The sequence below is a fragment of the Rhipicephalus sanguineus genome, chromosome 9, assembly GCF_013339695.2.
Source record: "Rhipicephalus sanguineus isolate Rsan-2018 chromosome 9, BIME_Rsan_1.4, whole genome shotgun sequence".
In the NCBI taxonomy this organism is placed as follows: Eukaryota; Metazoa; Arthropoda; class Arachnida; order Ixodida; family Ixodidae; genus Rhipicephalus; species Rhipicephalus sanguineus.
In genome coordinates this window covers 24,498,494-24,522,129 of record NC_051184.2, presented here as the reverse complement: position 1 = coordinate 24,522,129, position 23,636 = coordinate 24,498,494, and the positions used below count along the sequence as shown (strand labels likewise).

The following is a 23,636-nucleotide window of genomic DNA, read 5'->3' as shown; positions in this document are numbered from 1 at the left end:
CTTACCCTACAGCAGGTGTTGAAAAAGACCACCCTCCTGCCGTAGACATAACCAAACGCGCCGCTCCACGACTTACACAGTATGCAGTCCCTCTTGTATGGAATTTCGTGGAATGTCGATGCTTTCGTTATTTCTTATTCATTCTTTTTTTTTCGGCGTTAGACATAAAATTAAAACGAACAAGTCATTAAATTCCCATCCTTCCTGAATTTTTTTTGTTGCAAACCGCATTAAAAACGGATAATTTGTAACAAACTTACAACCCAATAAACTAGGTCAGTTCTAAAAGAATCGCCCTGTGGTATCCTGCATATCTTTCGTCCTGAGGCTTCTTCCATAAATGGCGATCGCGTGCGGTGGATACCTTGAAGTAGATGTCGGGCGCTGAGAATTCTTCGGAGGCATGTATGAAGGACAGGTCTGCAGCTACGCGGATAGACTGAGGCATTGCCGGCCTGAGGAAGAAGAGCCCGCTCAGCTCGTAGACGAAGGCCAGCTCGACGTGCAGCTTCAGGAGGCCGTCGGGCGTCGACAGACTTCCTACAGGTGGCGGGTCGGAGACGGACAGTCTTAGCCTCGCCATGAGCTCCTTTAGCACCACCGTTTGATCTTCCCTGCAGTAGTTTTGCAAATTAAGGAAATGAAATTCTGGTAATCGGTGGTTATTCGATTTACGAAAATTTTCAGCGTCGCAGGGACAGCGGCAACAGGCAGCGAAGTTAAGTCCAGGCAGCCATAGTGTTCTGCAGGAGGTCTTAGGATAATCGGTGTTTGCTGAACGTCATATAGTGCAGCGCGAAGACAAGAATACAAAAACACGACACAGGCGCCTGTGTTGACGTTCAGCTATAGTGTTGTTGATCGCGTCCATTTCTGCGGGAATTTCACAGGCCAAGACTTTGCTACAATATTCTATCACCTGCCGTACCTTCATCTACCACATTAACCCTCATCATACCATGTTTTGTTCTACATGTCTCGTGCAAGCCGACTCCATCCCATGCCCGCAAATTTCCAAATTTCATCGCACCACGAAAATCTCCTACTCTTCGACAACGCCGCCCGGCCCTCAGAGCTTATATTGTATCCAGCATCTAGCACACGTAGTCTTTCTTTGCCGTGACACGGCCGGCATGATTAGTCAATAGAATGTAATGCGCAAAGTTGGCTGGAAATCTTTAAGGCCATTTCACACGGATATGCGCGACCCGGGTGTGCTAATCAAGCGGTGTGGCTTATTGCTATTGCATGGAACTAAAGTATCCGAAATTCCAGGAGGGAGCAGCCGCCTCCCCTTGCCCCGACCTCCAATCCGGACGCCCATGGAAATGGTCCACACGCGGACCGCGCATACTCGTCCCTGTAGCGGCGTTCGCAGGCTCTGAACATGTCGGCCGCCTTGCGTCGCGCACCCCGCACGGACCCGTCCAGGTTTCGAAGACTCTGCGCGATGTTGCCCACGGCAGAGTCGAGCTCGCTCAGCAGCAGGCTCTGTGCCGGTCCCCAGAAGCGGCTGCACACGTGAGCCTGGAAGTCGTCGCAGGGCGCCACCAGGGGATTCAAGTTCTCGCGCAGCATCTCGGAGGTCGCCAGGCAGCTGGGAGAGTAGCACACGGCGTCGGGCGTCGGCGTCGGCCCTTCGGTGGAAGCGTCGGTGGCTGGAGACAGGAGGACGTAGAGGGCCACGCCCACGACGCCGATCACGGAGCCGATGAAGAAGCCGTAGAGCCACACGAGGCTTATCACGCAGCGACCAATTCCTCCGTCTCGAGCAGAGCTCGTATGGCGCCGTCGCTGTTGCGACTTTAGCGAAATGGCGTCCGAGTCGGTCATGGCCGAGTTCGAGCCTCCGTGGCTCTTCCTTCTTCTCGTTCGCGATAGCAGTGGCGCGTGGTACTGATGGTCATGACAATGTCGAGTGAGCCCGCGCCGCCCGCGGCACAAGCAAAGACGATGAAGTGCAATGCGCTGAGGAATGCCTCATCGAACGCGAAAAGGGATCGTCGGCGTCAGCACGAACGATAAAAGAAATCATCATCACGCAATGACGTCATATCATGACTTCATTGGCGACAAATTTGTGACGTCGCTATCACGTCACGTGATGTCATCATGAAATGACATCGTCGCTTGGTCAGAGGTGGGCCGATCCCGAAGGCAGTGTAAAACCACATGAGGCGCTGAAAGCTTCCAATGCCTCCGATCCCGACCGCAGTCCAAGTAACACCACGTTGTGTGCAGAAAGCTTTCAGAAGGGGAGGGGAGGGGGGGTGATGGATGAATACAGTAAACTTAGAAGAAAAAAAAAGATGGCTTTCGCTTTCTAGTCCTCTTAGGCAAATGTATAAGGGGCCTAGTGACTTTTCCTCGAAACAGTATATAGGGGCAAGCCCCGTTTCTACTAAAGGTGGGAAATTTCCTTATTCCAGGGAACCTCTGACCTTCACTGCCTGCTTGGCCCTGGCGACGAGGCGTCGTAGTTGTTCCATGTTCGCGTAGACGAGATAGCCTTCCACGTCTCGACGCAATCGTCGTAATTTGTATTTTATCACACAAATATAAATGATACCATACATATAAATACTGGCAATTGCCGCCTATGAAACGGGCACCGCTAACGGACGCACTCGAAGAGTAGGAAAAAAGAAAGATTAGGAAAGATCCCAGAAAAATAGAAGACGGGCGATATAGCCAGGAAAAACAAAATAAACAAGGCACACTCGAACAGATCGCATCACACGCAAAGTACCAGTATCACGCAAGAGAGTCTGGTCGAGCGATCGACGAGAACTTCAGTGCTCCTTGTGCTTAGTGTATGCACGAGCCCTTGGAAGTAGCCCTTGGAAGTACATGCAAGAGAGTTTGCATGTACTACCAAGGGCTACTCAAGAGAGTTTGCTTTTCTCCGCAATGCCGCTTCTGCGGAGAACCCGGGTCCCTCCATCGTATGGCACGAGGCTGCCGAAAAACAATCCCCAAACCCTTACACAGCCACAAGCTTCGGGGGAGGGCATTGGTCAACTCCAACGTCGACGAACAGTTAATGCTGTTTGACGAAGGCCACGTCCCGTGCGAAGGTGGAGCTAGCCGTACTCCCTTATAGGATGCAGAAAATAGCGCCATTTTTGCAGCGAAACTGATGATGATGATGCTCCTGGGATGATGGCACCTACCTTGTCTTGTCTTGTCTTGTCGCCTAGATCTTGGCACATACCCACAAGGGGGATTGGCCACACTGTACTTTATAATGTAAATGGTTTACACAACGCTGGCTAAAAAATAAAAAGGAGAGAAATTAGATAAGAACTATAATAACATTCCTTAAAGAAAAAAAAAAGGTGAAAGGGGCAGAAGCTTTCGATAAACCATAATATAAAAACAAATTAGCAAAAATAAAGAAGGGGATCAAAGAATTGGATGTAACTGGCGGTACCACTAGCAGCGTATCCTTCACCTACTCACTGTCTCAGTCTACATTGTACCGTCGTCGTCGTCATGATAGCGGCAGTTGGTTGGTTGGTTGAAAAACTTTATTTGGGTCCTGCGAGGCGCGCGCCAGCGCGCAGCGGGCGACTTCCACGTATTATTATTATTATTATTATTATTATTATTATTATTATTATTATTATTATTATTATTATTATTATTGTTGTTGTTGTTGTTGTTGTTGTTGTTGTTGTTGTTGTTGTTGTTATTATTAAATATTATTATTATTAGTAGTAGTAGTAGTAGTAGCAGCAGCAGCAGCAGTAGCAACAATAATGATTGGGGTTTTACGTCCCAGAAACATGGTATGATTATGAGGGACGCCGTAGGGTAGGGCTCCGGAAATTTCGACCACCCGCGGTTCTTTAACGTGCACGTAAATCTAAGTACACAGGCACCTAACATTTCGTCTTCATTGAATGCGGCCACTGCGGCCGGGATTCAATCCCGCGACCTTCGGGTCAGCAGTCGAGCACCATATCCACTATAGACCACCGCGGTGAATAGTAGTAGTAGTAGTAGTAGTAGTAGTAGTATAGTGATAGTAGTAGCAGCAGTTGTCACGTAGCTGACGTGACCGCAGGGAAGGATGAATAAAGAAACAAATAAAACCAACTGATGATGATGATGCTTGAAATCGTGATGAAGATGCTAAATGATGACGGTGCTCGAAATAATGATGATGATTACGATGCACGTGACCTCGTTAGCGAATCACTCGCGCGCTTACAGCTTGCTGTCTAACGGTTCTCACGGCGTGGAACTGGCATAATTTTCTTTTTTTTGTTTTTTAAGCATTAGGCACTCATGCAGGGTGCTTTCGATCTGCTGCTATATACTTTAAAGGAATGAACGCGCTTCACAGAAAGATGTGCTCGCGCTCTGCATTTGAGAAAGTGGTCCTAGTCGAGGGATCGAACCGGGGACCAACACATTGCACTTGTAAGGTGGTCGGGAGCGGGGAAAGACGAGCCATGCTTTACCGCTTGAGACAGTCAGGAGGTTAGGAAATCGTTGAGCCGGACCCGGATTAATCGGCACCTCAAAGCGCAGGGGCTGGGAATACGGCGAATAAGTCCTTCGAAAGACGAAGCTACCGTCGAGTGGACGAGATTTTCAATATGATTTGCGCGGGACTCATCTGCCCGTAACCAGCAGGCCTCGCCGTCTACAAGCCGAGCATATTACATCAAAACTGGTGCCCCGGTTGTACGCATCACGTTTGACGTGGAACGCGTTCACCGGTCCCGCCTGCGAAGCTGTCCGCCATCGACAGAAGAGCTGCTTTCGACACTTTGGAGCGTTATAGATAGATAGATATAATAACTGCAGTTAGCCGCAGTTTGTCTCGGCGTCCGACAATATGAGTCCCTGCGGAAAACGATTCGCCCAGTGAGAACAATGCAATCACTTCAATTGCCGCTGCGTGAGGGAAGAGTGCAGACCGGCGTATTGTCACTCGTGCGCTATTTTTGATTCGTCACAGCTTTTATACAACTGTGTCGGCGATGGTACTTTTGTTTCTTTTTGTTTTTTTCGTCTTTTACTGATATCAGGTACTAAGTGAACAAAATAACACTCACGGATAGTGCCACACAATCGGGAACACTGGTGAGGATAACGACATTTACATTAGCAACGGTCGCCGGTAGCACACTTGTCACTTCTTTTACTTGAAATGAAGGCCCTTCCAAAGCAATCGTACATGATCTTACTACCTGGCCTTAACCCTTTGAGACGCTATGTACACAATTGTGTACACCACTTATTTTTGCTATTTGTACCGACTAGGAACTAAGAAAGAGCGAGATACATTGAGCTTTAGATGAATTGAACCTCCTGCATAATAAATTTGTCTTCATTTAACTTCATTTTCCAGTGTAACGCTGCATATGATCACTTTGCGAAAGGCAACACCATATTCGACGAGTCGTTCGACGTACCGCTTCCCGCGAGCAACGTCAAAAGTGTAATTTTTCTTTGCTTAACACGGACATAACCGATAACGAATTTGCACTATATTTCTAGCCTGAAACGTCAGTCTATTTATGCAAAAACAGAGCATGAATGGCTTCAGAATAAATAGATATTTAATTACAAAGTAGTTAGGAGTGATTAGTATAACGCACACAAATTAACGTATTACGACATTATTTTTATCGCAATATAATATCGAATGCCTAGAAATAACATTGTATCGATTTGAAGCATTTACAGACGGTTCTTCATGGGTAGCGTTTGATAGGTTTAAACCTGACTTCGTACGTTGCAGCAAGCGTCACTGGGATCACCGTTTAACTGTTCTTTTTTTGGAGTTATTTTATTTTCCTTAAAGGACAGGCTACAGGGCGAGGTTCTAGCGATATTACAGAAGTTGGCGAATGCATAGAATACCACACCAGATGCTTAAAAAGAGTCTTTCTGATACCTAACGTGACAGCAAATAATTTCTGGAGTTCATGTGCCAGAAGCACGATAGGATTATGAGGCACGAGCGCGCGGTCGTGCCGCTGAATATTAGTGGATCTTGAGTGTCGATATATCTGCAGGGTTGTGTCTACAGCCGTCGACCGCGGAAGGCACGTTCGTAAGCATTGGCGACAATCGCGGGTCCCTCTGACTCTGCCTCAGTCCTGATAACAGGGAGCCGCAGATTACCATCAACAATCGACTTAGACTCGTATCACACTTTTCGGGACAACACTGATAATTTGAACAGGATGCGTTGAACTTGAATCTTTCACGAAACTGAAAATAGACCTTGCAGAGATAAAAGGTCCGGAATATATATGCTTTGGTAAGTCGCCTACGTGATGCGCGTTCGTTACGCTAATGGCAATATCTGGCATGTCCAACTTTCCCAATGATAACTGGTACCGTGTTGGGGTTTCTTGCCTTTTTCCATGTAGTTGGCGGGTTTCTTCTTTTTTTCCTCGAACTCACTGCTTATTTTCAGTGTGATTCGCCTCGACTACCGATCAGCAGCGTTTTCTGACCATGCTGAAAAAGTGTTGCATGCAGGACCCCTTTAAAATTTGCGCTCGAAGCGCTCCGGTTCTGACCCGGTTCAGCCCCAGTCCGGAGAATTAATTTGTAAAGGTTTGTGAACAGGCAAGGTCGTAGTAAAGTATCTCATTCTATACATACGTCGACACGCTGTACAGTGTCATCGACTTGTCTTCATGGCGCACGCACACGTCTTGTTAAAGGAGGGAACAAATATCTTATATAAGAGTGCTCTGGAACGAGCAATGCGCAATAAGCAATGTGTAGCGTACACTGTTTCTTTGGAATTTTCTACAATTGTTCATTCGCAAGATGAACTCGCGAACCCTTCGTATCGACGCGGCTCCAACTCGATCGAGCCCTACAATGGCTTCTACTGACCAAGAGGCATAATCCGCCTGCAGATAGCGGTCCGACTGGGCTTCATTGTTTCGAGAACCACTGCACTATACACTTCAGTTCGCTTCACTTTCGATAGCTGTCGCCGGGGTGATCAAGTGCTGCGAGTGCTTTCGGCTCCGCCGTTATCCGGGAGACATATTTAGACTCTGCAACAATTGAGCCTTTCCAGCAGGTTACTCACTGATTGCAAGTGCCCTGTGTAATCCTAACGTGTCGGGGAGGCGTACAGCCAACAGAATTAATTCGAGGGACGCGAAAATCAGTCATAATGTAGTTCAGCGCAAAAAACAGGCAACAGACGAGCGAGAGGACAAGGACACAGCGCATTCTTCCAACTAAAGTTTATTTGATTGGGACGCATGTATTGGATTGGGACACACAGGGAAAGCAAGAAAAGAAAAAAACCAGGAAGTAAAAACCAAAAGGTTTTTACTGACTCGTTCCAACTCGCCCAACAAGCAACGACGCGAAAATGTTCGTGAAAGCAATATTCTCACTTTTTCTGGGAACATGACTTCCAAATAAAGATTCCAGCCTCTAGTTGGTATTGCAACTTATACAGTCACTAGCTACACTACGTACTAGTATATAGAGGAGATACTCGCACTTGTTGTGGAATACGGACACGCTTTCTGTACTAATTGATGGAAGAGGAGAGAATGCTCTTCAGAAATTACGCCATTCTCCGAACATGTGAGCGTGTTTTCGAAAGTTGTCAAAGAGAGAGAGAGAGAAAGAAAGAGAAAGAAGAAGCTAGCTCTTACGAGAAGTCGTGCGATTAGGGTCAGTATAGGCTGTAAGGATTCCTTTCCGTCCATTCCATTCCTTTACTATTTGCTGTTAATCTGGCGTTAATAAGCACCTAAGCGGTGCGTCGTTGATACAAGTGACGACGAGCAAAGAGTGAGTGAACTCGAGCTTGTTAGTATCACTTTCGTTACGCGAAAGTGAGAAAAATTAAACACACACACACACACACACACACACACACACACACACACACACACACACACACACACACACACACACACACACACACACACACACACACACACACACACACACTCACTCACTCACTCACTCACTCACTCACTCACTCACTCACTCACTCACTCACTCACTCACTCACTCACTCACTCACTCACTATCCGATTATGCGCTGTTCGCAACATATCCAAACCCGGGTGGATGCTGAGCAGGCTGCACTAACACGGCCATCTCTGTCCGCTGATTTCACACGCGTTCTTCGGTCCGCTGCTCTTACACCGTACAGAAGAAAGCGTGAAGCATTCTGTTTGGTTTTCATGGGGGTATGTGCTTCAAAATACGAGCATCGAGTGACTGAAAAAAAAAGAAAGAAATAAGAAACCATTGGGCAGGTGGCTGTGGAGGGCCGCAAGCTGGCAAAAAATGGCGCGAAAACTCGGCGATGAAATGGGGCGGTAACGTGACACGACACCCCCGATTGCACATCTTCATGTAACACGCCCCCCAACTCACACGATGCGAAGAGAAAAACAAGACTCAAAACAGGCGTCTTCTAGGCCACAAATTCTACCCCTTCCTCCTTTCTCTCTCTCTCGCTATTATGAGAGTGGAAGAGAGAGAGAGGGAATGGAAATGAGAATGTACAAAGCAAGAAGGAAGAGAAGCTTCGGAGGAGAGAAGCATTGCCGTCTCGCGCTCAATGGAGCCGGGAAAACCAGGAGGAATTGAAGTGGTGGGTGAGAGTGGGTCGGCTGCCGAGCCGAACGAGGCTCTCGCCGCGATCACTCAGACTCAGCTGCCCCCTCAACGGCGCGATAGTAGAGAGCGGCGCGATTATCGTCGTCAACGAGAGTGCCGGGTTCGCGAGACAACGCGAGAGAAGGGCCTTCGGTACTCTTGCGTTGGCACGAAGGGCACGCGTCGAGACGAGAGGTCCGGCGCAGCTCCATCCGGCGACTCCGCGAGCCTGCCTTGCCCTGCCGTTCCAGCCTTGCCGTTCGCGAAGCGGTGGTAAGTCATTGCTTTTGTAGAAGTAGTAGTAACAGCAGTAGTAGTATTACTATGGAGAATCAGCTTTATGGAAGTCCGCATGGTGAAGGAACGCTCATGAAACTGAAAGGTTATCCTACACCAGTTTGTAGTATTCAAGTTACAAAAAAAAAAATTTACAATGATGTTTCAAAAAGAAACCTTCTCTGGTGTAGAAAAAGTCCAGGGCGAACTGTCGGGACGAATTTTCTTGTACCTTCAAGCTGCACGATGATGCCGATTTTTCCCTATGAGTAGTTGAGTTAGAAGTAATAGCAGTAATAGTAGTAGTAGTAGCTTCACATCACTGCGCTCATGTAGACAAGAGCGAATTCAGTTTTATTTTTAATTTTTTAATCATGGGTTGAGGGAATCTGATCTCGAGCTGGTGATTGACGACAGTAACGACCGGATGATGATCGTAAGGGTGCTTATAATCAAGAATAGTATACAGCTGTGTGTCAGCAGGTGTTCGAAGCAGAGTAACAGCTGGGAAGAAGGGCTTGAATTGGTCACAGGTGCCCTGCGCTGGCGCTGCATCAACAAACCTCCGTGGTGGAAGATTGGGGGGGGGAGCAGGAATCAAGCCTCTCAGTCCTGGATCCGCGTCAGCCTGTCTATATATGGCAGTCAGCCTGCCTCATTCGGTTTGTAAGTGTTGCTATAGTAGTCAGCTACTTGACACGTTAGATTAGAAGTATGACAGGCCGGCTAGCATAGGTGAGTACTAGGAAAGGGGGGGGGGGGGGCTCAGAGCCAAGCAGAGCACGTGGGGCGTGTGAGCATAACCCTCGCGGTCAACACATCTCGGTGGGGAAGTGTATCGTGCAAATACGTGTACTATTGGCTCTGTTCACTTACTCAGTTAAGAGCCATGATCTTTCGCTCGCGTGTTCTCCCGTACATGGGAAGTGATTGCGATGCACTCGTCGAACGACTCAGCCGGACGCGCCGATGCAAAACAGGGACTGCGAGATACGTGGCAGAGCGATGCTCCGAATAATTTTGACGGCGCGCCTTGTTTTGTCGACCTGTCCGAACCGAACGAATATCATGGCACTCTGCCAGCCACAATCGTAATGCAGTCTATATTATGAACCGCCGAGCTGGGCCCTTCGTGACGAGTATAGCAAAACATCGTATTTACAGAGCCATCAAGGGTGGATGTACGAAATGTTTAGAAACAATGAGCGAAAGAGTAAAGGGCGCGATTGCCTGGCAACAGGGGCGTAGCCAGAAATTTTTTTCGGGGGGGGGGGTTCGACCATACTTTATGTATGTTCGTGCGTGCGTTTGTATGTGTGAGTGCCTATATACGCAAGCAAAACTGAAAAATTTCGGGGGGGGGGGGTTTGAACCCCCCCAACCCCCCCCTTGGCTACGCCCTGCCTGGCGATAACGTAATCGGTCCGTCCGAAGGGGCAACAGCGGGTGGCCAGATCAATGCAAACACGTTAATCTTTGCATCCTTATCTTATCACAATGTGCCTAGGAATCGAAACCGCGTCCCATAACGCTCAACTACGGAAAGAGCTATAGCCACATAGCCTTTGGTTTCTTTGTCTGCTCGCGTTTAACGTCTTCAAAAAAAAAAAAGAAAAAAAAAGCAGAATATGTGAGAGATGCCGCAGTACAGGCCTCCGCACTAATTTCGGCCTCTTAGCGTCCTTTAACGAGCAGCCAATGAAATGCGCACGTGTGCATTAGCAATCACACTTTCGTTGTATACTGCCTGAGGTTGAGAGTCTGAACGTAGGAGGCTTCGGAACTTTTTAAATATATGTATATATAATTCAAAAGAAAGTTCTGAAGGTCCGGGGTCGATGCACATGTAATCGAAGGAGCACACGTACGAAAATTTGCATATATATATATATATATATATATATATATATATATATATATATATATATATATATATATATATATATGGGAAGAGACACAACTAAGCGGTTATTTTAATTTTATTTGCCAACGGTTTCGACCGGTGGACCGGTCGAAACCGTTGGCAAATAAAATTAAGATAACCGCTGAGTTGTCTCTTTCTTCTCTTCCCAAGTACGTTTGGCCCATTGGAAAAGCTTCTTCAGTATATATATATATATATATATATATATATATATATATATATATATATATATATATATATATATATATATCAGTATAGCGTGTCACGCGAAACAGACGCTGGTGACTTGAAGAACTGATTAGCTCGCCACATGCGCGTGGCATCTGTTGGCATGCAGCAGCAGCGATAGTGAACGGCGATTAGGATTATGTCGTAATGCTCCGACGCCTAACTTCTCGTCGTGTTGTCTCGGTTTACTGGCTTTTTAAATATAGAACATGGAAGAGAAGTTCCGTTTAAGTCTGCATGCATGCAAGGTGGTGCACTGTTTATGAATTGGCAGCCAATACCGTCCTTCAATTTGTAGCACGAATTTACGAGGAAATTCAGACGTAAATATCGAACAGTGCATGGATAGCGCGTATAAAGGAACTAGAGTTACTGTAAAAGAAACTAACCAACTATGCCACCTCTCCATCCTGTTATAATGAAGCCGTCACGAGTGGACGCGGCTTCCGTCGCTTTGTCGATGGAGGTCGAAGGTGTGCGGACTCCGCGCACGTTGGCTAGCGTGCGGAGGCCAGCCCCGCACGACGTCTCATAATTCTTATCCTTGCTCACAGCGCGAACGAAACAACAAGGACACCATAATAATGATAATTTGTGGGGTTTTACGTGCCACGATATGATTATAGAGAGAGAAAGAGAGAGAGAAGAGGGAAAAAGGAAAGACAGGGAGGTTAACCAGAAGCAGTCTCCGGTGTGCTACCCTGCACGTGCACGATATGATTATGATAGAGGCCGTAGTGGAGGGGCTCCGGAAATTTAGACCACCTGGTGTTCTTTAACGTGCACTGACATCGCACACTATACGGCGGGCCTGTAGTGTTTGGCCTCATCGAAACGCGACCGCCGCTGCCGGTATCGAAGCCGCGACGTTCGGGTCAGCAGCCGAGATGACACTGGAAGAAAAGCGAAGCGACACGAGCGCCTACTCAAGGCTGGAGGTTTTATTAGCACGAAAAAACAAACGAAAAATAAATAAACGTAAATCGAAAAATTCACGCTTACCTACACCAGCACTCCTACCCTTTCCCTCAATCAGGGTGCGAAAAGCAAGAAACGGGTAAAATAGAAAGATGGTATTAAAGAGATTACACACACGGCAAAGAAAAACTTTGTTGACGCATGTATTCATTAATCCCATCTCTGCACATTACCTGTTTCTTTTCGCACCGCGGTTGATGGAAAGGGCAGGACTTAAGGTGTACGCATGCGTGAGTTTATCGATTTACGTGGTTTTTGAATGGATAAAACCTTCAGTCGTGTGTCAGCGCTGTGTTGTGTCGTCCTCATTCTGCTGTCCCTGCAGTTTCGTTCGCGCTGTGAGGGAAAATGCAGAGGTACCCACTCACACAATCAGCAACCGTGCTTCATATCTCTTATCTTCTCTCTCTCTTTTACATTATTTAATTCGTCTTTTCCCTTTCCTGGTGCGCCGAGCCGTGCTACCCTATGAACCGCACAAGGTAGTACCACTTTGGTTGCCTAACAATGGCCCCTCAAGGTTGTTCAAGAGTGAAACGCTGTGGCGAAACGCCCCCTTACACGGACTCAGGCTTAATAGGAAGCTTCGGCTCCGGAGCATCTGCGATAGCATGCAAAATCGCAGAAATGGTTTCGCGGGACAATAGCCCGACCAATTCGAGTGAAAGGATTTCAAGCGAAGCTTGCATTGCCTCACAAGTGTCGGTGGCGTTGTAGCTGGACCAGAAAAAGATAGACAGAAAAATGAAAAGCATGCGAGTGCAAAGCAATGCGGGCTTTCGAGGGTGCGCCGGTGACGTGTGTATGCGTATGCGCCGTTTTCAAATAATTTATGCTCTCTCGATCATGGGCTTGCCGGCAATCACTTTTTACTGATACGACAATCTGATCTTCTACCGAGGTGACTCGTCATTTCACTTTGCGTCTTCCATTGCTCTCATTGACACGAACCCACGACCATCATTGTTGCCTCTGGCAACTGAAGTGCAGCGCTGCTATGCACGTGAACGAAGGTCCATTCCCGGTATGGAGAAAGGAAAGAGTTAAGAGGGGGCATTGCGCAATACGACAGAAAGAATGAAAATTGGTACGTCAGGCACGTACACGCCAACATTCGCTTGTCCTCATTTTCCTCATATAGGACAGGGGATCCTGAATTTTAAAATCAAAAGAAAAATCTTAATTATTCAAACTGCAGAAAGCAAACTGCTGATTGAGAATACCATATCGTTACAAAAACAATATCCAACAAGTCAGCAAGAAGGAGAGGAAGAAAGAAGGCCCACAGCTCTGAAAAAAACAAAAAACAACCAAGTGCTGTAAACTTCATCTCCTGAAGTACAAGCGACTGCAACATTTCTTTTTTTCACAAAATTATTCACAAAATATTTGAAAGTACTACCTGGCAATGTTAGCAATAATTAATATCAACAGACAAGTATCTTCTTGCATTCTTATGGAACTATACAGTATATCAATCAGAATATCGGCTATCGAAATCCGATTCCCTGATTACAGGCATGCGTACATTGTAGAAAGAAAAAGACAGGACGCCGACCAAGAAGGTGTCAAAAATATAATAAAATAACGTTTCGGCTTTCACACGGAAGCCTTGTTAACTAAGCTGGGAGGCCGAAGCTTCCAGCCTTTTTCTTTTTTTTTTCTTTATTGAAATGATGAAATAGGAGAGGTTGGTGCCATTATAGTGGCGCCGGCTACTTCTTCTCGCTTAGAAGACAAAATATGTAGTAACAAAAATAATAAGGGCACAAAATGCAATACAGTAGAACACATAGGAAAATACGCACAGCCGAAAATCACACGGCAGTTCATATACGTCTAATAGGTTCATATGTACACTAGTGTTGTACGACAAGTTCAAATGGGAAAAGTCAGCTCACATGTATACGTTTAAATTCAAATATTCTGTATTGCTTGACATACACAGGAAAACACACTGACACAAATGATGACACGTAAAATGAAACGCACTATCACAAACATAACACAATTCCTTCGGTATGAAGGGGAAGTCGACATCGTGTGCAGTAGGTCAATATTTCCATAAAATATTAGATTCTTCAAGAAACTTCTTGAAGGGTTCCAGCTTAAATCCGCGAAAATAATCGCTTTTGAGGCACCTTGCATACGTAAGATGTAGATTGCCGTCGTTACGGTTAATCGTGTTCCCTGTTGTTTGGATAGTCAAAGATTCCAGATATTGCCGTTTCATCCAGTTCTTTTCCCGGGCGACAACTGAAGCTTGGTCCCAGTCGAAGGTGTGGTGCGTTTTTCTGCGTCCATTACATCCCGACCAGACGAGATTTCGCCCAATTCTCGATTTCATGCGTACATTGTTTGAAATCTCTAGGTCATACCTACCAACCTGGCGACATAGAAATTAGTAAAACCCCCATGCGGCGGGGGCGGGGGTAGCCAACCAACTTTTTTTGTTTTCAAGTTCCGACGGTTTTGCCTTTGGCGACAGGCTTAATCATGTTTTTGCAGCCATAAGTAAAATCGGTCAGAGAGTAATCAGCAACAACTCAATCGGACAACAATTTATTTTTGCAGTGACTTCGCTGTTGCGGACTTAGCCCGCTTGAGAAAGTTCTCCGTGTAACTTTGCTCAAAGGAAGTTCCACTCTGGTGCCCTTTCACCATCAGCAGGCTCTCGAGAGTTTTTACTGCGATAGCGATTATATGGACAGTCTCGACGGGTTTTTGCCGTCGCCGTTGCCGTCATGTCCTTCCGTTATGAAGTCCAAATTGATAAGATCCCCCCGCGCATTGTATGTTCTAACGCGGGTAAAAGCGCGCGAGCGAGGGCGATGAACGCGGCCGAACCAGAGTTCAAACAAGCCGGCCCATCGCTCGGAGGGTGCATGGGATAACATCACCCCGCTCAGGGGAGGCCTGCCGTCGAAAAAGACAGGAAACGCCCGGCCTTTTTTAACGAGCCTTAAAAGACGCGTGGGGGGGGGGGGGGGAGGAGTGTCGCGTCGAGCGAGGAGCAACTTTGAATCTAAGGGCGCGGTCGCTGGCGCTATCTCGAAAGCCATCACAGCGGGCGGCTCGTATACCCTTCTACGTGCTGCGCTCTCAACGCGAACTGACTATGCGGAGAGCGTCTCTCCCTGGAGCGGCTGTATTCTCTTACATCAGCGTTTTGTAGTTACGCGAGATCCAATACAAAACAGTTAGCTGCCAGCCTCACTTTGTGTAACACTACAATTTGTTGCTATCGCATTCATCAATTGCTTCGCCCTTGCGGTGAAACTGTGACTTTTTTCACAGACAGATGAGCGAAACTCCGTTCGAGTTTTGTTGACAGTGCTGAAAATTCTCTCGCATTCCGCATTACTGTGGGAAATGGAGAGAATGCCCAGCGTAACCAATGAAATTCTGTGGAACCTGAGCGATCCGTCAACACTTCCAGCAGCTCCCAAACGTGCCCACTGCACGTCGCACCTGGGCTTAAACACAGTAGTCCTACTGCATTGGGCGCGGCAGCCGGTCATACGAAAAGCGACACGAACAGAGTCCTCACCGCCTACCCGCGAACAAAGCCCTCTGCCACATGTTTGCGCTTTGCATACGCGCCAAAGCGGCATGGAGGCATGGATTCGTAGCCACCCTGGCCCACGACCTCGTGCCCTGGCCACCCCCCGAGAAGACGACGGAAGTCGCTAAATGTATGGTGGCTAGAGGGGGAAGTGTGACGGGCGCTGCATCCCCGCGGTGGGAGCGGAACGCAATGAAAGTTCTGGCCGCCGCAAGGAGCGCTGGTGTAGTAGTAGGTGCTCGCCGCGCTTGCTTAAGGCTCGTTCGCGTCGTTCGTTCTCTCTGTGCTGTGCCGTCACCTTGTTCGGATGCCTCGCCTTCGCTGTCGTCGTTTGTTTACCCACGTGTTCTGCGAACCATGCCGTCAAATCGCGCAAGTACATGCTTCGTCCCTGGCTGTAAAGGCGGGTGTAGACCGTGCTCGGAGAAGCTATCGGTCTTTAAAGCCCCGTAGGATCTCTCGAGGCGAGAGCAATGAGCTCGAAATATTAAGCGGACTGACAAAGAGCTGACGAGGGACAGCGTTGTTTGCGAGTGGCACTTCAACGTGAGTTTCATCGAAAGGATATGCCAACACATTATAAACGGTGAGGTTGTTGAGATACCCCGCGTTTGTCAGAAGACGCTGTGCCTACGGTGTTCCCGGACGCACCGAAGTACTTTACAAAAAAAAAAGAAAAAAGAAAAGCAGACAGGAGTGTCCAAAGTGAGCGCGAAAACCACTTGAAGTTGAGGAGGGTCAAGTAATTTGACCTCTTGACGTGATGGGGAAGTATGTGATAACAAATGTCTGACATAAGTATGGGATGACAAATGTGTGATAAATAAACATGTTTTACCATTTCCCTTGCGTGTATTTAGTATGCATCTAAAGCCGTAAGTTAACAGAAATCATTGGTCCTTGTATAGATAGAACTATCGCTAAAATAATAAGATAAAATGTTCAGTATCAAAGAGCCTCCAGCTACAGTTCCGATCCCCACTTCAAGTTTCTCAAGGAAAGGAGCCGGAAAATCTAAATGCTTTGAACATTTCGCGCTCAAGAGAACCCCCTACAATGCAGAGGAAATGAAGGGGGGAGGTGGGGTGCGGACCAAGAAAGAAAAAAAAAAACCGCACTGCACTGCAGCCAATATACACGCTATGAACGATTGTAAACAGTTTACATTTCACCAAGAGGAAAAACCACTTTAAAGTAAGCTGAGCTATGCAGCCGAGCAAGTGGTTTAGTTGAACTGAAGCAGCCTATAAATATGGTAAAAGCAGTGCAAAAGGAACACGATAATAGACACAGGACCAGCGCTGACCAGTTCAGCGTCTGTCCTGTGTCGTTCTTCTTCTCGTGTTGCCGTCTTTTTGCGCTGCTTTTACCATGAAAATCAACCAACTAGCCCAGTTTTTGCACACTGTTGCAGATTAAACATGTCAAAGCAAACCGATATCAAGGAACATTTAAATATGAAAACCTGGAGGCACGCCAGTTCGGTCTGATTTAAAAGCATTCTTGGTTTTCTTTTTTTTTTTCCATCTTGCTTAACACCGCTATGGACATGAACACATGCTTCTTAGCGAAACAAACACGTAGTGCCTTTAACAGCACGGGCGCGGGGTATAAGCGATTATTAGAAACAAGTGAAACTAACGTCTAGCGGCCATACGCAAAGCAGGCAAATGCCGCCGCAAGCACCTACGGCGCAGGTAGCGCCACCTGGTGTGACCGCCATCTTTCATTGGGAATTCGTACAGCCCTCCGCTCACGTTGGCTCTCGCCCGTCACACTTCCCCCTCTAGCCACCATACTAAATGTTGAAGCTGCTGCTGCTGATGATAACACGAGTACGTATTGTCCTCCCCTAGCGGCGGAAAGTACCACAACGCCGTTTTCGTGGCCTCCGCGCTCAGCTACCGTAGCTAGTCGCGGAGTCGTGGCCTCCGCGACTAGCTACGGCAATGCGCAGTAGCTGATCGCGAAGGCCACGCTGTTTTAATAGATTTTTAATTTTTTTAATCGGAATTGATGTTTTCTGTAAAATTTCAGGTAACATTCGTAAAATCGTAAGCGAGGTCGAAATTCGTACATTTTACGGAAAATTCGGAAGAGTTGGCAGGTATGCTAGGTTGACATTTACACTTTAAATAAGAAAACTATGCGTATAATAACCGCTAATTCCAAAAGTTTCAGCATGGCTCTATGAAGAAATAAAGAAATAAAACCACGAACACTTCGCAAGTGCTGATTTTAATAAATATACACCAGGGATTTGAGTGAAGAATGGCTAAGTAGACCTCGTGAAGTTGACGTTGTTAACTTAAATAAATGTGAGATATTGCGAAAGTTTTTGCAATCCGCCGAGTGAATCATGCGCCTGCGGCTCTATGGTTAGAGCACCGGTCATCGGCAAAAGAGGTCCCGAGTTGAACTCCTGCCGTCGGAGCATCTTCATTTACGTTTATTACAATTATTCATTACAATAAATTAAGTGCAACTAGACTCATGTGTTTTGCTTCGCTGGATGGCGTATCACGTGTAATACAAACGCTTACTTGAACATGAGGCTTGCTTTCATTCTGTGTGTGTGTTTTTTTTTTACCGTAGATAATGGCACTGAAAAGCTTGATCGTCCTCGGAGCAGCCTTGGTCGTCGCATCAGGTAAGACTGGTCCGAACAAAATTTGTGAATGCAGAAGACGTTTTTTACTCGGAACAGTGCAAAAAAAACAAAAAACAAAAAAACCATTAAATTCTGGGGTTTTACGAGCCAGTACCAAGCCATGAATATAAGGCACGCCGCTCTGGGTGGGCTGGGGGAGGAGGGGAGATAAGGATACTACTGGCTAATTTTGACCACCTGTTGTCATTTAACGTGCACATAAATCAAAGTACACGTGTGCTCTTGCATCTCGCCACCGTCAAAATGCGTGGCGAGTCGAACGACAGTGGCATTATATAAAGGAAATAATATTATTTTTAAGGGCTCGTTTTTCGTTGTTAGACACAATATTAAAGACAATAATGCCAAGGAAGGTATAGAGGATGTTATTTGTAGTAATTAGGATATAAATGCGAAGAAAGTAAAGTGGACGAAAAGATAACTTGCCGCCGGCAGGTACCGAACCTGCGACCTTCGAATAACGCGTCCGATGCTCTATCACTGAGCTACGACAGCGGTCATCCTCCCGACCAATTTTTGGGGTGTATATGGGCATTTGAACCTAGGAGTGTTAGTCAGCGCCGATCGCAGCCATGGCGGCGAGTGTGGAACACCTTTTTCTGTCTGTTGGCGTCACGTAACACTTGAACTTCTGCGAGCTGGCAGCTGACCAATAATCCCTCGCATACTATACCTGAAGGCATCAAGTCTGCCAGAGCGAAACCCTCGCTATGAATGAAGAAATGAAAGTGACTTTTAAGGGCTCGTTTTTCTTTGTTAGACACAATAATAATGAAAACTAACAGACAATAATGCCAAGGAAAGTATAGGAAATGTTATTTGTAATTGCACGAAGGTGCTCGGCCAAACTTCGTGCAATGCGAGGACACCAGCCTGTGTCCCGACGGGACGACGTGCTGCAAGGTGGACGACCAGACGTGGGGCTGCTGTCCCTACGAGTTCGGACAGTGCTGCAAGGACGGCGCACACTGCTGCCCTCTGGGTTACAGCTGCGACGCCGCTCAAGGTAGCTGCGTCCACAAAATCACCCAACAGCGGCTCTTCAGGACGGCGCTCGATCGACGAGTCTCAGGGCTGGCGCAAAGGCGGCGCAACGAAATAATTCCCGGAGGTGAGACGCCGCTACCTTGCAATCACTTAAAGGGACACTAATGAGAGGAACCATTTTACTCGTACTAGTGAATTACGCTTTCACGACACCGAAATCATCGCGCTTTCCGCGAGAAGACGCTTGGAAAGCGAGAAAACGCGCAAGAAGCAAATGCTGATGGCGACGCCACCTCTAAATGCCCGCACCAAACGCCGTGTCGTAGGCCCTAGCGTCCGCTAGGGCCTACTTAGTTCCTAATCGGAAAAAAAATGAAATAGGCTGTCCTCTGAGGGGGCAGCGGTTTAAGATATCAAATTTCGGGAAATTTCGTAGAGCCAATGTCGCCAAAACACGAAAAATACACTTTGAAATCCGTGACGTCACGCGCGGTGATTTCGGCGCCAAATTTTAGAATGATATTTTGACCTAGATTTTTCTCCTTTGTATTAAAATTATGATAATGAAATTAAGGTCATCAGAGTTTTCAGAGTACAATTCATTAGTGTAAACCAATTCCTCGTTTGACTTTTGTGTGTTTTGCATGCCAAAATCACGTTATGGTTAGGAGGCACGTCGCAGTCGAGGGCTCTGGAAATTTAGACCAGCTGGTGTTCTTTGACGTGCACTGACATCGCACAGTACACGAGCCTCTAGCAGTTCGCCTCGATCGAAATGCCACCACCGCGACTTTTGTGTCAGCAGCCGAGCACGGTAACCTCCGCATACCGCCGCGGTGAACCTTCGAATGACTTGCGCGGCGACAGCTGCGCTAAGGGTGATTCGCTGGCTCGAAACTACGAGAATCACAGAGGCGATCGGGAAGTCCATGGCGAGCCGAGGGTTATCTGTTAATAATATGTCTTTATAGTTTAACATACACAAATATACGAATGTGCACAATTATAGCAAAGCCGCCACACTCTTACCACGAGAAGATCGTTGCCAGGACCTTTTTCAGTAAAAATGAATTACCGCATCTTCTAATCGGCTCACATACATTGCAATGCAAGTTTCAGGAAATTTCAGCCAGCCAATGAGGACAAAATACGCAAAAAGAAAGACAAATCCGTGACATGACACTGACGTTTAATTGCTGATGCTTTCGTGCGAGACTAAAATATAACACCTTGACTTATAATTTTTCACGTTTGTGAACCTATGATGGCGGTATTAACTACCAGGGGCGTAGCCAGAAATTTTTTTCGGGGGGGGGGGGGGGGGGGGGTTCAACCATACTTTATGTATGTTCGTGCGTGCGTTTGTATGTGTGCGTGCCTATATACGCAAGCAAAACTGAAAAATTTCGGGGGTGGTTTGAACCCCCCCAACCCCCCCCTTGGCTACGCCCCTGTTAACTACAGTACAGTTTACAAAGAATAATTCGTCAGAGAGTAGAATGGTTCGAAATTTGAAGTTTATTGGCCTCCATTACAGAAACGATGCCTATACGATCGTATGGACTACAGCCTCCGCGTAGACATGAACGCCACAGGCGCACTAGTGGTGCAATGCTCGTGACAGTAAATGCGTCTTAAATTAAGATAAATGAACAAACAAAGGCAGCGACTACTCTGGTCGGCGAGGAGGCTAACCGCAGCACCGGTATATATTGCAGCGCTGCATCGCGTTTCTCTGGGTTCGCTTAGCTCGCGCCATCAACGCTCCCACGGCCGCGAAAGCAATCGCCGATCTAGCAATGATTGCGCCACGGTATCGGTTGACATTGCCGTACGCGCGAGCCGCCTGTGCCGCTAAAACCCGATACCTTCGAGACACGCCGCACGCGGCGCCGACGCGTTCGGCTAGTGAGGCGCCATGTAATAGATCTCGACCATGCCGCAAGGTGGATAGGTGACGTCATCTCAGGCCGCTGTGCGGGCGTCCAAACTCGTTCGTTCTCACGTCCCTTGGGAACAATGGAGTGATTCAGAGGAACGCTCAAGGGAAGGACGTTAACCTCGATCTATACTCCGTTTCATAGAGCAGGTGCAACGCTATATGGATGCTAGAAAAAAAAAAAAACTTCTTGCAGTAGGCGCGTTCGAACCAATATATGGTTCAATGAATGTACCACCCGTAATGTGATATTTAACAGCGAACCTGTCGTAGCTCGCAGTAGTTGAGTGGGCGTGCGCCACAAGAATTGGGCAAGCCCCACTGCTTTGTACAGGAGGTGCGAACGTCAAACGAAGATGAACACGTGAAAAAGAGGGAGAGAAAGAAATAGAAAATAGAGAGAGAGAGAGAGAAAGAGAGAGAGAAGCAATAGAAAGAAAGAGGAAGATAAAAATAGAGAGAAATAAAGGATACAAAGACATAAAAAGACAAATAGACAGAAAAACATAGACCAGGACAGAAAGAGAGAGAGAAAGAATTCGATAGAAAGAAAGAAGGGGAGACAAATATAGATAAATAAAGGGAATAAAGACCAAAAAAGATAGAAAGACAGAGAAAAACATAAACAGAAAGATATAGAAAGACAGAGACACGAAAAAGACACAGAAAAAACAGAGAGAAATAAAGATAAAGAAAGAGAGACAGAGAAGCAGATAGGGAGATTAAGAAAAGAAAGAAAGAAAGACAAATAAAGACGGAGAAAGAGAAATAAATAGGAAGAAACAGATACAAAAAGGAAACACAAGAAACAGAGAGAAAGAGAAAGAAATAGAAGAAAGAAAGAAAAAATAAAGAGAAACAAGGAAGGAAGGCCACCCCAGCTGCGCTCTTTCTTCAGGCTTGGCACCACTAATGCAAAGTTGCCATAATTGTTTTTTTTTTCGCTTTTAGGCTGAGTAATAAACGAAGGTGCTTTGTGGCTTAGAAATAAACAAACCACGTTATTTATGCGGTTTTCAATAGGTTGTTCTGGATCGCTTAGCGTCTCTTTGTTTTCGTGTCGTGGCCTCCGCGATTAGCTCCGGCAGCACGCAGCCGAAGTTAATCGCGGAGGCTAAGCACGAGACGCACGGACTTACACATTTTGCTGACCGAACATCTTGCATAGCTTCCAGAGCGTTACACCTGATTTTGCGGCGCGTATGCCGAACCTGATGCACAAAATCCCTACGACTCGATGCTTATAAGCGAGACACCCGCCCCGTTGGTCTAGTGGTTATGGTGCTTGACTGCTGACTCCAAGGTGGCGGGATGGAATCTCGGCCGCGGCGGCAGCATTTCGATGGAGGCTATAAATGCTAAAGGCTCGTGTGCTTAGATTTAGGTGCACGTTAAAGAACTCCAGGCGGTCGAAATTTACGAAGCCCTCCACTGCGGCGTTTGTCATAATCATACCGTGGTTTTGGGACGTAAAACTCCAACAATCATTACATTATAAGCGAGACATGTCGTGACGCCATGCGTAGTCATCCAATATCGGACTCGGAAAACAATGCCCTGCAGGCAAGAGTCTGCACCGAGTCGTAAAATACGCGAGAAGCTCACGCTCTGCTTAAAAGAGCTTGTTGTTGGGCTAGTTGGTCACTTGTCAATTTGAAGATATTCGGCGCAACTTGGCATTCACTCGAAAAACACACTCACATTCGCACACGCTTCCACTCAAGAACACACCCCACACACAGCGCTCAGAGCGCTGTGTGTGGAGTGTGTTCTTAAGTGGAGTCACGCTGAGCGGCACACGAAAATCACGCTCAGCGGCACACAAATATCACCTCTGGAGTACTGACTTTTTTATTGGCATTCATTTTCTTTCATACGCGTAGAACAAACTTTCAGTTCATTCACGCCCAGCTTACCATATATGTTTGCACTTGCTGCCTCAGCTTCGTCGGATCGTATTATATTTATTGCTGTACAATATTTTGTATTCTGACAGGGATAACCTGTACTGACGTGAATGTCCGTTTCATTTCGTTGCTTGTGTGTATAGAATATGTATGTTACTACCTTGTAAGGATTTGTAAGGTTCATCGCGGAGCTCCCCTCCCTATTAAGTCAATGAATGGGGCAGACTTTGCGCCTCCCTCTCCTTTGGTGACTAGGAGGAGTGGCCGCCCCCTGCCCCCCATGCGCACGCCTATAGCAATGGCAATACGGAAGCGGGAATGTTGATGATACCCATGATGGATATACTTATGCGGATGTATGTACCTACCTGCACGTATCATACAGAATCGCTAGGAGGAAATGTTCGCTGCCCTGACGGAAACTACTGCCTGGATGGCCAGACCTGCTGCCTACTTACGTCCGGCAGTTACGGCTGCTGCCCTTACCAGCACGCCGAGTGTTGCAGCGACCACACCAGCTGCTGCCCCGAGGGATACCAGTG

General features: G+C 46.9%; 1 protein-coding gene across 1 annotated transcript in view; it reads left to right on the top strand.

The window, feature by feature from the left end:
• Positions 1 to 8,654: 8,654 nt before the first annotated feature.
• LOC119404761 (progranulin) overlaps positions 8,655 to 23,636 on the top strand; it is a 50,559-nt gene continuing 35,577 nt past the window's right edge. Inside the window, exons 1-4 of the mRNA XM_049419011.1 lie at positions 8,655 to 8,892; positions 18,186 to 18,240; positions 19,097 to 19,372; positions 23,480 to 23,537. Of these exons, the coding sequence (XP_049274968.1) occupies positions 18,189 to 18,240; positions 19,097 to 19,372; positions 23,480 to 23,537 (386 nt within the window). The 5' untranslated portion in view covers positions 8,655 to 8,892; positions 18,186 to 18,188. The remainder of the gene's footprint in view (positions 8,893 to 18,185; positions 18,241 to 19,096; positions 19,373 to 23,479; positions 23,538 to 23,636) is intronic.